This window comes from Thermobia domestica, chromosome 12 (assembly GCF_964235325.1).
Source record: "Thermobia domestica chromosome 12, izTheDome1.hap1.1, whole genome shotgun sequence".
NCBI lineage: Eukaryota > Metazoa > Arthropoda > Insecta > Zygentoma > Lepismatidae > Thermobia > Thermobia domestica.
The window spans coordinates 41,431,679-41,446,363 of NC_137465.1; the positions used below are offsets into that span (position 1 = coordinate 41,431,679).

At 36.1% G+C, this 14,685-nt stretch overlaps 2 protein-coding genes across 4 annotated transcripts in view; one reads left to right on the forward strand and one right to left on the reverse strand.

The window, feature by feature from the left end:
* Scamp (secretory carrier membrane protein) overlaps positions 1–5,823 on the reverse strand; it is a 64,029-nt gene extending 58,206 nt beyond the window's left edge. Inside the window, exons 1-2 of the mRNA XM_081733651.1 lie at positions 5,633–5,823; positions 410–511 (exon numbers count right to left, since the gene is read on the reverse strand). Of these exons, the coding sequence (XP_081589777.1) occupies positions 410–511; positions 5,633–5,689 (159 nt within the window). The 5' untranslated portion in view covers positions 5,690–5,823. The remainder of the gene's footprint in view (positions 1–409; positions 512–5,632) is intronic.
* Positions 5,824–5,899: 76 nt separating this feature from the next.
* Positions 5,900–14,685, forward strand: part of LOC145666430 (uncharacterized) — a 150,275-nt gene continuing 141,489 nt past the window's right edge. For all 3 annotated transcript variants that reach the window (XM_081733647.1, XM_081733650.1, XM_081733649.1), the window contains exon 1: positions 5,900–6,040. The gene's annotated coding sequence lies outside the window, so the exon portion shown is untranslated. The remainder of the gene's footprint in view (positions 6,041–14,685) is intronic.

Consider the following 14,685-nt stretch of genomic DNA (forward strand, 5'->3'; position numbering starts at 1 on the left):
TTTTTTTTTTTTTTGCGCATTACTGCCTTTGACATGTTACAAACCAACACAAACATTAGATACTCTGAAATGGCAGAAAGGTATAAGCATAAAGTAAAAATATAGCGTAAGACTGATTATTTCTATTTTGAAATATGGATACATTTTTATGATTCAAATCATCAAAGTGAACAATTTGAAATATGTATGGAGGTTGAAGACATCGACTCTACATTTGCAGTAAAAGACAGTCTTTATAAAAAATATTTATATATAGCCTTGCACTACCTTTAGGACACAGAACATGGGAACGTTTCGCTACTGAAAAATCTATACCATACTACTTTTCATATCGAGCCTTCTGATGATATATATTGAAACAATCTGGCATAAATACAGGCATCAAGCAATGAGCACTTAAGATACTCACAGCTGCGGGATGCTGGTCGCTTTGATCTGCGAAAGGGTTGTAATCTTCCAATCCTTTCTGTGCATTGTTAATATTTGTAGTCACTTGCTGTACAGCTGGATCCTGCAAAGATAAATTAGTTACAACACTAAAGGAAAAAGCGTATGCCAAATATAATTGAACTTACAGTAATCAACATGGATCGTTTCCCCAAATATCTTCTAAATTGATACGCCTTTTTCAATATATATATATATATATATATATATCAAAAATCCCTTCTTCACTCCCTCTCCCTACGAAAACAGAATTCAGTACTTTGAATGCGTTCAACACACGCGTTTCTTGCATAGCTAAGTAAGAAAAGACTTACTGTACAATATAACAAATAAATAATTAAGAAACAAAACTAATTCTCTCGATTACATGTCTCTACTTGTTGCCAATACTATATCTAAGGTTACCGTATATATTAGCCCGGTACAGGCAGTTAAAAAAAAAACCCTTTGTTGTGCAATTTGCAAAACAAACTGAAATTTGGATTGCAATTTATAATCTTTGTAAATAGGAGTTTTCACAATAATGGGAATTGTTCCTTCTTTTTCCTATCATTATTATTATTTTACTGTTTTACGTGTATAATAAAAATAAACACATATATGGGAAGCAAAATAAAGAAAAAGTAATGACTTTTTTTTTTTTTAAAAAAAGTACTTTATTTTACATGTATCTACATGCAGCTTTTCATTAAGTGCTGAAGCCGTATTACGATCAAGAAAAGGGGAATTGGATTTACGCAGTCCGGACTGGACCTATATATATATATATATATATATATACACATCTTATGACAAAACAAGTAAACATTTCACGTAAGTGTTAATCTCCTAACTCACAATATAGCCACATATTGTCCGGATTAAGTCTGCTTATTCTACTTGCTAAAAGATGTAAGATAAACAGGGGAGCCCATCACCGCTGAGACCTTCAACGTATCCCTTCGAACTTTTAACACTCTTTTCTAAAATTTACCACTCTCCAGTTAGGCCAAAATTATTTCAATCTAAAAATCTTGAATTAAATCTTCGTAAGTCAGTGTCATGTCAGTAAGACATCGTCCTGTGTCCATCGGGAGCTGTGCAGCTGGTGCTATTCTGACCATGTGCGTTATCACGTCTGCGATTTCATCATAGACAGAGCGAACGTGAAACTCTATGTGAAACTGAGCAAATCCATCAGAGTCGTTTGACATGATTCGGCAGATGTACGGGGACGCTGCAATAAGTTGTTCGAGTGTTGAGAGGCAAGCACGCTTCAAGAGCGGAAGAACATCACTAGAAGACATCGAGAGATCAGAACGCTTTCCACGAGCTCAACACCTGAAAATGTCGAAAGCATCCGAAAATCTGAGCATGAAGATCGTCGGAGAACAATCCATAACATTGCTGCCATGGTCCATGTGACATACGGAACAATGCAAGCAATCCTCACGTGTGATTTGAACAAATGTCATATTGCTGTAAAGTTCGTCCACAGGTTGTTGCACCAAGAACTCCGTCAGCGTGCTGTGCATGTCAAGGATCGTTACCGGTGACGAAATTTGGGTGTATGGGTAAGATCCAGAGTCAAAGCAACAGTCTTCACAGTGGAAGAGCCCATTATCTCTACAATCGAAGGAGGCGAAGCAGATCCATACCTCAACCAAATACACGTTCATAATCTTTTCCGGCATTACGCCGTCGTGCATGACGAATTCGTCCCCATAGGAGAGACTGTCAACAGCGAGTTCTACTATCAGGTTTTAAGGCGTCTGACATTCGGTGAAAACAGGGTTCGCAAAAACAGTATTTTTTATTGAAAAGAAAAAAAGTTTTGGTTTAAACCAGGTTTTTTTGGTTAAATAATTTGCTCTATGTATTTCAATTACATATGGAGAGAAATAAGTCTGTTCCGCCTTGGTGTTATTATGCAACAACAGGGTTATGCTGGAAAGGGTTACATAAGATGAAAGCGGAATTCAAACTGCTTCTCGGCTTACATTCAAGAGAAATTGTTTTCCATTTGAACTCGAACCGGGACTAACTGGCCACAAATGCGATGAGTCTGCCGATTCACTCACGAAGGACTACTGACAAAAATACGTTGTACTGATTATTACATACTTGTTAATATAATTGTCAAGAGTCATTTCGGAAGGACAAAAAGAAACAGCTGCACAAATGAAAACATTATACAGCATTACATATAAATCGGAAAACTCCCTCCTTAGCCATTTCGAAAATCCTGCTATTACTTTGCATGTAAAATTTTAAGGTAAAAGTATCACAATCAGTACGCTAAAAGTGATGTATTAAATTACAACCTCAGTAGCCTATATAGATATCATTCAATAAAATTAAAACAAAGTCCAATCCAAGCTCATGTTGGAAGCTACGTAGGCAATCAATAAATTTTACTAATATATTTAAGCAACCTTGACTTCCTTATATAACAACAGGCATTGAGGCATACAATTTGCTTTCGTTTCGAGTGTTTAGGCTTAACACACTTATGTAATACCTAGGTAAGAAGACCTTTAGACCTTCGCTTCAAGTGACATCCGAACCGCTACTTGGTTTACATTTCAATGAGGGGTTGTGGTTGGATCGAGAATTGAACATGGGACGCCTCGATTAAAAACTGAAAAGGAGATAAAACTAATGCGCATGGTCTGATATGTGTAAATGTCACTATGAAGTTCACACAATTTAAACTAGTTTTTTTTTTTTTTTTTTGGTGGGAGTTAAACTACTTTTTTTTCCACTTTAAACACCTGGTTTAAACCAGCCAATCCTGGGTGAAAACGACCGAAAAACTGGCTGCTTCACAACAATGCACCCTGTTACTGTGTTCTCCTCACATGTAAATTTCTCACCAGAAACAGGATGACTGCACTACCGCACCAACTTTACTCGCCAGATTCAGCGTTTGTGGACCTTGCCATCTTCCCGAACTGCAGAAGCTTGACACGCTTCGAGAAAAAAAAAAAAAAAAAAAAAAAAAAAAAAAAAAAAAAAAAAAAAAAAACTCCCCGGACACATTTCAACAGTGCCAGAAGCGATGTATTCCTGTACAAGTTGACTATTTTGAAGGTGATAAAAGTGTGTAAACGTAGATAAGTACTTTCACGTCAACACGACTTGCCTTGAAACTTTTTGATACACATGAGAGGTATGATCCCAATAAATTTTAATTGTACAAACGTATTGTGAAATTAATTATTGTATTTCTTCCAAAGATTTTACAAATTTATGCTCCTCTAACATACAATAATATTGAGCAATAAAGGGGCGTACGTTGTGGGGCACAGCAGATTTGTTAGGATCAATCGGCACCTTTTTCTCCCCTACTACATCACACACTTTTTACGTTAGTTAGCAAGAGAGTAAATTTGCAAAATTGAGGCATTATGCTCTATTGGCGGTTTACCCCATATGGCCTTACTACGCCTTCTTACAGTCCAAGATAATACCTTTTTGGTTTGTCTGGTGCATATAGTATAATTCACACAATTTTAGTTAATTTTGTAATTTAGGGAAGATACCTTCGGAACTTGAGCTTGCAACTCTTATTTGTAGAAACCACTTAACACAGGCTGGTGCGCGCATATTTTACGCACACCCACCATTGTTTAGCACCTATTCCCTACAGCCAGTCCCACAAGCAAGTCCAGCAACTGCGCCCTGCCCTGAGCAGGAAAAGATACAAACTTTGCTTGCAGTGACCACCTGGTACAGGTTTGTTTAAGCTATTCATACGAGAAACAGTTTTTATAACATATCAGTTTGTACAAATATCAATCTGTGTGTAATTATTTGGGCATGCACCACGAAAATAATAGTGTACAATGGATTAGGATAGACCTATAATTTAAAGTAAGAAAAAGAGATGGAAGTGATGTATAACATTTTTTTCAACTTGGCACGTACAACAGCACAAAAATATTAAAAAATACGTACAACCTTTGCACTCCATGCTGGTGGAAAATTGCACCTCACACAGTCATCTTACATATAAATTTATTTATTTTCCCTATCGTAAAGCACTTGTGATGATTTCATCCTATAGAAGAGCCAGCAAGAGAAGGCCTCTACACGACACTACTCACGTATCAAGGCTTTTTCAGTGTGGTGTAAAACAGAGTGATCGTGGTTGGTAATACTAACACCAAAGTATGGACTGCATTTTCAATCCGCATCTGGCAACAAACTTCAGGGACCATCTCCTCGATGGCTCCTCTATAGTACCTTTTCACTTGTGAGCACAAAATACAACAGCCGCCTGCAAGAATTAATTATTTATAAACATGCTTTTCCACGTAGACAACTGAATTTCTCCTGCAAATTCTGCGAAATGTGGTGTACCTTACAAGCACTTAAAAGAAAACTTCTTCCTCGTCTCAATCTTCATATCTTGCTCGATTTCACGCCTAGAAGCGTACCGCACTGCTAATTTACCGTGACAGAATTATTGCAATTCATATCCTTTGGAGTGCATTTTCCTAACGTATACGTTCACGCGTTTAAACGATTTACCAACTTTTACACAGAGAAACGTTCCTACCTGTGAACACTGCGATCAAGTATAACGTCTTTGGTGGGATACTCGAATACATCACTTAAACAACATTTAGTTTATAATTATGAATTTACAAATATTGAATAATTACAATATTTACAGGAACACTGGTTTCGTATTGTTAAAACTTTGCGATCGGCGTCTAGTAGGTGGGGCACTCTTAATTCTGCATATATCAGAAAACCAAAGCAAAAAGCTATTCGATTTCTACCGGAAACACCAACTGCAGTTAGTACGTCACTGATTACGTGAATACATCGTAATAAATAAGCTTAAGTCCACTTATGTATAACACAATAATAATTTCATTTTTAACTGAAATATGATAATTATTCTCATCATAATTACGGAAAATATTCACAATATCAAGAACAGTATGCAAGGCTAATGAACTTGACAGGACGTAACACACTTAACTGCCTCGCTTATTATTCCTTAGGCTTAAAATACAAATTTATTCTGTTTGTACTTCTGTTCTACAATTAGTCGTACTTTTAACACGGTAAATAAATCAGAATTACCGATAAGAACGGGCCATACTTGAGCAGAACAACATACTTATTGCACCATGTAAGGTTATATGATTTTCTCGTCCATACATGAACAGCTGCACTAATATATACGTACCGCAAACGGATTGTCTACAGTGGGCTCGCCAAATGGATTTTCGTCAAATCCTGACATATTCTCCAGGTATATTTTTTAACGAAAATAAATACAATAATCTTACAAAGGACTACTTCTCCTTAGCAGATACTTTTCCATCACATCACACACAGATATGTCACGCTAAACACTCCTGCGCAGGCGCTGCCAATCAACTTATGTCAACTTCCACGTACCCAATCACATCTCTTGGAAAAAGCGCGGATGAAGTAGGATTGTGGCGTTCACTTCGCATGCGGGAAACAATTGACAGTCGCTAGTGTTTAGTATTGAAGGATGGAGGTGAAGCGAACTTAAATAGTGGGGTTGAAAACAAGAGTTAAATTTGGTTCTATAGGGAACCACTGTCCAACGAATAATTTATATCAGGTATCTTATATATTTTATAAAGTATTTCTCTTTAAGAGAAGGATAAATATCTTAAATGTTACTTTATTGTTGAGGTTGTATGATAATGGCAGCTCTCGTGCTAATGGCTTCCTCGGATGAACGATAAAAGGTTCTAATTTTTTGCATCCCTTTTTATTATATGTAAATGAAATGTTTTTTCACTGTTAGAAGTTAAATAATTTATGAATTTGTATGGAATACACTATTTCAAGATATGTTTTCTAAGGACATTAACTATGAATACGTGTAAAACAACAATGCATAGGCTGCAAGGTTGCTGTCAGCAAATGCATCCTCGTATGAAGTCGCCGGTATCCAGAAAAGAGCAGATAGTGCTTTTAGATGTAATTTTAAGATTATGGTAAGATGTAATTTTAAGATTATTATATCACACATAATCGGAGATAAAACCGGATCTTAGAAATGGACAAAGAAATGCTTTTAAATGCATTAATAACCGTTGGAAGTTAGCTGCCAACTTATTTTTAGGAATGGTTCGAAACTATATTCATACAACTAGGTTTTATGACAGTTGTTTTTATTTGTTATGTATATTTATCTTTTTGTTTTGATTAGAAATATTCTCTGTTTTTTTATTTTGTAAAAAGTTATAACGTACGTTGTGAATCTCAGTGTTTCTCGATTGTGGGCGGTGCATGTTTTCCTGTTCTCATTGCGATTATATACAAGCCAACGTGTTTGTACTAACTGATAGTGAAATTTCAGATATTGGGTTTGTTTATTCAAAATATGTGTTATCATCATTTGCGTTCACTTACAAATAAATCGTTTCTCAAAGTGTTCAGGTTGGAGAACAGGTAAAGTTAGGAACGGCATACTTTTGTGCCCTTTCTACTTCGATGGTGACCTTTTGCTTTTTTGGTAGTCGCGTGATGCGTTAGCAGTGTGCTGTGCTAAGTTCTGTTGTATAGAATAGATTTTTTATTGTTATTAAACAACATTTGTTGCGATAGACCAGCGTTTCCCAACCGGTGTGCCGCCAATGGTCCGCCGGTGTGCCGCGAGGAAATCGAAATAATTTAATTCATGGCAATCAAATTGCAAAACCTAGCGGAAAAAATATATTTGTATTTCACATTACTATGAACCTCTACTATGAATCTACAATTTTAATTTTTATGCTCGGTTACATCTCTGTATATTTTTAATGTTGAAAAGTGTATGTATTATCATTGTTATAACCATCATTGCATTTTTATTTTTGCAGACTGTTTCGTAATATCAATCTTTTCGACAAAGTAAACATGCATACAAATTACCTAAATTTGTGCTTTAAAAATAAAAAGTGATTTGTTTGTTCGTTCGTTATTTAGTGATCTTCCTTTTTAGTGAAAGATTGGATGCAGTTTTCGGAAAAGGAAATCTTGAGTCCTATATCTCATTGCAGTTGTTTTCTATTTTTAAATTAGAATGAAAAATAAGCATAATAATTTACCGAAAACCAGTCTTCGAGCTTTCTTCTCTCTGAGGAGATCCTTAATCACAAAAATAAATTACCACGGTATTTTATATTTACAAATATTAATAATATCTACATGAGTGTGCCACGAGAATTCAAGTTACACCTGTAGTGTGCCGCAAGTTGAAAAAGGTTGGGAAACGCTGCAATAGACAGTGTCAGCATATAAACATCTATATACAAAGAATGAAAAAAGTTACAATGTATTTTGATAAGATTATCATACATTGTTCATATATGCACTGGCAATGTATTGTGTAGTTTTCATGCCTGTATGTGGAAAGGATTGCTTGAATTATTGTATACGGTAACCACTATAGTTGTAGTAGCTACGCGCCTTTTGCAAAGTAGGCGTAGTAATGACTTCAGTTCCTTTTAGTGATGCACTTCGTATTTCGAATGGAGAAACGTCTCCTTTACGGAAGGAATCATGAGGCTAGTTTTTACTGCTGATAGTGATTTTCGACAAAAAGTGTAATAGCTACGAAAATTTAAGGACAGTGTTTAGCAGAAGGGGTCCTATTATATATATATATATATGAAAGCAGTAGTTTCTGTTCACATTAAGATAGGTTAGGTTAGGCTACTTTCCTTTGTTAGATTATATGGCAAATTTTTACTTTGACTCCAACTGTGACTTCAACCGATTCATGTGATCCGGTTCCCGGAGCAGTTTAGGATTCATTCCTAAACTGCTCCCGGAACCGGATCACATGAATCGATTACAATTACTAACACAGTGAAAGTAATGTACGATGTTAAGAATTATACTATAAGTACAAGGGCCACAATGTTACTAAACATCAATTCAGGTGAAGCGGTGACTATGAATTTTGAGATCTAAATGGGGGGCTACCGCTCAAGTACCATAAAAACAACCAAAATAATAATAAATAATCACACCACTACTATAAAGCTAAGATAAGAAGGGAAAAATTTAAAAAAAAAAAAAACACTCGTCTCTAATCATAAATCAGTGCATGACAAAGAAAAAAAAATACATCTCAACAAGACAATAGGACAAGCAGCAGCAAACCAAATACTTTGCCTAATACTCAAATGCAAAACAAATCAAGAATAAAAATAATATGAATTAAAAAAAGAAAACACTCACCATTTCGCCATAGGAGAACACTCATGAATAATGAACTCATAACTGCTGATTCCACACACGAAAAAATAAGATACCAAGAACACATGCACAATACTCTACATTACTGAAAAATGTTCCTTTCCGCACACACGTCATTTTATTAAACCGAGCACACTTGCTATTATTACAAACAAGAAACCAATAAACGTCCACTTTTACAATACGTCGAAAATATCTTCAGTTTAGACCACAACTATGATAGGTTTTCTCTAACTCAATTCAACCAATTCAATTACGCGCTTCCCGCATGCAGCACACACATACATGCACACAGAACATGTGACTACTAACCAACTACCATATGACTACACAGACACCTAGTGGGAAAAATATGAACTAAGACGTCACACCACAGGCACGAACAGTTTTAACAAGTGACTCACGCACAAACAGTTCCAGGAAGTAACTGAACCTATAAGAACCGATTAAAGTCACAGTTGGAGTCAAAGTAAAGACTTACCGATTATATTAGTGTAGGAGTTCGGCATAATTTTAGAGAAAATGATTTTTATTGATATTATTTTTATTACCGAATTTCATTTATTTTTATTGATATTAAGTTAGTTTAGTTTAGATTTGGTGGCATATTTTTAGTACTGGGGGCCAGAATATTTTGCTTAAATTTTTGTATTTTCTGTATTTTTTATGGTTTAGGTAGGTTAGGTTAGTTTGGGCTAGTTTAAGTCAGATTAGGTTAGGATATTTGGAGTATTACTCGACCAGGCGGTTCTACCAAATTTTCACACATTTATTGCATTTTCCGGTTTCCTTTTGCAGAGCATGCACTAAATGAGGAGCTAGTGCATGAACCACGAACCGACTTGTGCTAGGTAGCCACTAAAAAACACGAGTGGCATCTAACCGAGTCAGAGCAGGAGCGCAGCAGGAGGGCCCGAGCGGAGTGAGAGCATACGCATAAACGAGGATAGTGGGGAAATACATAAATATCAGCAGTAATTTTTACATGGTGATTTTGTCTGAATTTGTACTTTCTTCGTATATTTTCTGTGTTTTTGATGGTTTAGGTTAGGTTAGGTTATGTTATTACTTGATAATTACACTTACGTAACATCAACTCATTTCTCCTGTAAACATGGTAATTTTGCCTGATTTTGGCCCCCCAGTTCTCAAATTATCCCGATTTGGTTAGGTTATGTTAGGTATTTGCATCCTCCATTTCTCCCGTGAATTTTGTATTATTACGTACTTCTGGGTCCCGTCTACTAAACATTTACTAAATTTGAAATTCATCAATTTTTAGGACCGCTGTAATAGGGTACAATAGCAGGGTTTGCCCAAGTGGACCCACTTTAAAAGATCGACCTTGTTTTTTGAGCTTTTTGTTAGTATGTTATTGGCACGGCTAAGGTGATCACATTGAAAGTAATTTTTATCAGGTTTTAGACTTTCCTTGGGCAAATTAGATGTTTTCACATTAGGGTAGCTATGAAACAACATCTAAAGGCCTTTATAAAGTTGTAAATGCATTGAATGAATAATGACTTACCTTATCTTGAGATAATTATAGAACTAATTAATATATGAATTATTTTTGCATCCTATCTGAAGTAATATAGGGGAAAGTGGCCTTATTTGGGGAGGATTTTTTCAGGAAGCTATAAAACGTTCCCTATTTGTAACAGCGTTCTAGCAAAATATGAGTAGTGTACGTAGTTAAATTAACTAACAAATACAAAGTGCCAATTAATGACATCGCTGCAAGGTTTTGTGAAAAATGTTGAGTGATGGCAGACTAGGAGGTTTTGTTAGTAGATTTTGAGGTTCCTAATTTGGGGAGGAAGCTAAAAATTGAACACAAACTTTTAGGACATGCGAAATCAAACACAACTGTACTGTATCATTCTCTGTTTACTGCACCCGATTCTTGTGCCATAGCTAGTGAAATACAATCCTTCACGTTTTCGAAATGAAGATGTTGGATTTCGAGCGATACATTTTTCAGCCATTTTTTTCCCCGCTGCTCCGTCTTTCTGTGAAAACGAATTAGGAATGTCATTACTCTTCGCTAGTTGATAAGGCAGACGTCTTACATCCCGTCTGGTGAGTCCATAATAACGCCCTTCCATTATCTTGCAATAACTTGCTAAGTCCTTTTCCAGTTCTATAGGGAATACCGGTCTTCTTCCTATTGGCGTTGTAAACGTTTCCTTAGGTATTTTCTTCATAGCTACATATCGCTCTAACGTAGTCTGTGGCACCCCAATTTCTTTCTTTCTGACTGCTTCGATGGCCGCAACCATTCGACCTAGGTCCCACTCTCTTCTCGGAGCCATCTGGAAAACGGGGAAACGTCATGTAATACTGTCTGTTGCGAATGGTTTCCGAGATTTGGGTTCCCCAAATTAGGCACCGCATGACCTCCCCAAATACGGCTCCCTCCTATTTTCACTTTCGCCATATATTTGTAGTCTTTCAAACCACAATTCCTTACAATAGAGCGATATATAACAATTCTACAGACTTTACTTACTTCTCAGGGTCCTTCACATCTTAACCGGCAAGTATCACTGTTCTGTAAATTAAAAGCACTGACGATAGTCCAAAACTTTCGCACAGTCCAAAAACATACACTTCACACTACTGCTTCCACTACAACAGCCATGCGGCTCCTCAGCTCTGTAATCTTCCACAAAGCCTTTGTTCAATGCTTTCAGAGCGCCATACTAGGTGTTAGGATCTCCTCGACTGAGATACGCCACCTCCCCAAATAAGGCTCCTTTCCCCTATGCAATTTTATATTTTAGAAAATACTTTGTGTGAATAAGTGTGTTCGGCGACGCCGAAGGACGCTATTCGTCATACGTTTGACGGGTTTAAGGCCATAGTTACCGGCACAACCAGTAAATATATAAATACAGTACTACAAAAATTAATATTGTTTCTTACATGGTTCGGTGGTAACACAATTATTCTTCAATAAATTTTGGTTTTCCAGCAACAAGAGTTTAGTCAGTCACTTGTTGCTACTCTTCAAATAAGCATGCTGTAGAATCAACAACAGGAATAGCGTAAAAATTCTTGTCAAAATTAAGAAGCTTAATGCTCGGAGTTCCGAAAACTACGTAACGCTTACTATTTCAAGTATTGAATTCAAACTTCCGTATTAGTGGAAATTTTAATGTACAGTAAAGAAAGCTGAATTTTCAGAAGAAAAAAAGACCCGTTGTGGAAGAATTGTTCGGGAAATTCCCACAATTGAATGCACAAAGCATCGGAAGTGAATGCTTCGGCAATAAAAGTATTTATTTTACGCTGGAAGATATTTAATTTCATTTATGATATTTTGAAACATGTACTTTATAAAATACGAATTATATCTTTTTTAATTGTTCTAAATTACTTTTCGGGAAAAAATCGTCTTGCAACAAGTGCTCGGGAAATTCTCGTAATTGAATGCACAACGTATCGGCAGTGAATTTCAACATTAAAACCATTTGTTTTACGCTGGAACATATTTATTATATATAAGACATTTTGAAACAACTTATTTTGTAAACCATGAATTGTATCTTTAATTTACATTTATTTGATATTCATATTTCGCAAACGTCGGTGAGGCTTCTGGGATGACTATCTACATTTATTTGTTTGTCTGCCTCACACCACACACAGTACAGGGTACGACTTTCGGTCTTTTAAGTTAAAATTGTCAGAGTACAAGCACGAGACACTCTAAATTTCCTTTATAGATTTTGGCGGCATACCAACATAAAATTTAAAAATGGCGGCTTTATGTATATAAGCAAGTATCCGCCAAATTTCCGGTCTTTTAAGTTGAAATTTTCAGTCTTTTAAGTTGAAATTTTCAGAGTAGGAGCACAAAACACTCTGTATATATTTTGGGGCGATCCAACATAAAATTTCAAAATGGCGGTCATTTTTCAGAATAGCGGTGATCCACACTATAGGGTGCAATTTTCGGACTTTTAGGTTGAAATTTCGACGGTAGAAGCATGAGACATTCTACATTTGCTGTATAGATTTTCTCGGCTGTGCAATGTAAAATTTCCAAATGGCGGCCATTTTTTCAAAACAGCTGTGCACGGAAAATTGTCGCAAGTTGTGACAATGACAGTCTTGAAATGTAAATCACATTTTAACACTTTTAGCCCCAAAGACATTGAAATATTTCGAACAACATAATTAAACCCGAAAAAAAAAAATATGGCCCAGGTGGGTTGAGTTTTTTCAAATAAACCCTGTACAATAGAGCAGGATGAAAAATGTTCGTAAAAGTGTAAGTGTTAGTAAAATCTTGATGAACACACATTTGTGGATTATCACGTGTCACTCCCGCATATTGTTCGTATTATATTCAGACCTAAATTCCCCATTCATTACTCAGAGATTATACTGCAAAAAGCAACTTTATATAAGTTTGAGTGTTTCTTTTGGGATTTTTTTTAGTTTATTATTATTGTTATGCAATTGCAATCAAAGAAAAATTCTACGTATTGTTTCGCTTTCATAATATTTACTATTGGTAAAATATTATACTTTTTTTTGGGGGGGGGGGGGTCATGCAAATCCCACGAGAGGCATTTACTGAAATCAGAAGTATCTTTGGTATCTATTTATGTATAAATGGGTCAGAGCCAAAATAGACTTAAGTAATTCCTATCTTCAATCACGTTTCGTGCTGATACGCAAATTAAGTCGTTGTGTTCCTTTAAATTGGACTAATAAAAGTCGTAGTGAACTAACTTGGACTTAATTAGTTCTGTATTGTGCAATATTTTGAAATTGTCCATATGTAATTCTCTATAATGGTTTCACTTGTGCAACTATTTCTTTTTTACCTTCTCAAGTGACTTGTCAAAATACTAGACAATTTGACAAATTTTGCTAGAAACGGACGACCAACTTTTTAACTTAATCCTACAGTACTCTGCCATACCCTTTTAAGTGGTCCTAGTTATCGATGTGCAGCTGGAGCGTGTATTTTAAAGTTTATCCGTTTAGATTGATGTTTGACTTTAGGTTTATTACACATTTCTGAATTTATTTATACTTTATAACTCTCGGGTCATTCTTATGATTATTTTGTGATTGACAGGTGGCTGGGTTCGTTCAAGTCTTTAAAATGCAGTCTGCCCCTCTCAGTTTAAAGATCTTTCAGTCCTAGATGGCGTATAAATTACTAGTTACAGACCACAAGAATGAGTAAATATTATGTCGTTTTCAGCCCCGAAATCCGTTTATAAGATTGGTATTGACATCACATTTTATGTCATTATTTTCTATCTGTCAAGTTACCGAACGTGTAACATCTGCGTCGCTATTACGCGACTATTGAACGAATATCAGCCAGTACTGTATCTAAAATGTAAGGAGCAGTATGACAAACCGTTTATGTCGCATATGGTTACTGAAATTTGCTCTTGTGTACGCAACTCAAGATTGAAAACGCTATTCATTACGCTATACTTCAATTTTCTCTGGAATAAAGTTCACGCACAAGTATGGTGTGAGCTGGAATCTCTTGTGTTTACATCAGATACAGTTTTCTTTCCAGTACCCTGCTAAAGGAAAAATAGACCCCAAGTATTCCGTGAACAAGAATTCTAGTCAACACACAAATTTTGGTGTCCAAATGCATCTATAAACTGAACTCTTCTGCAAGAATCATTTTTGTGTCCGACATCTTCCAGTAATTTAAACTTCATAAATAACTTGGATAGTGCTGCTTTTTAAATAGATTATTTCCAATATTTCTGTGAGGGTGGCTCAGTGGTAGAGCGTTCACCTCTGGTGCATGGGGTCCCTGGTTCGATCCTAGCTCGCGTCAAGTGAACTTTGTGGTGGACAAACCGTGTACATGGGTTTCCTCGGGGTTCTCCCGTTTCGTCCCCTTTAGCCTACCCGGCATACTCTTGGGACGTAAAACTCATTTCGTTTCATTTTCTACTTCAGTTAGGAACTATTATGTGCCCTATTCAAATGTCCATGTTTCAGAATCATGCGGAAGAT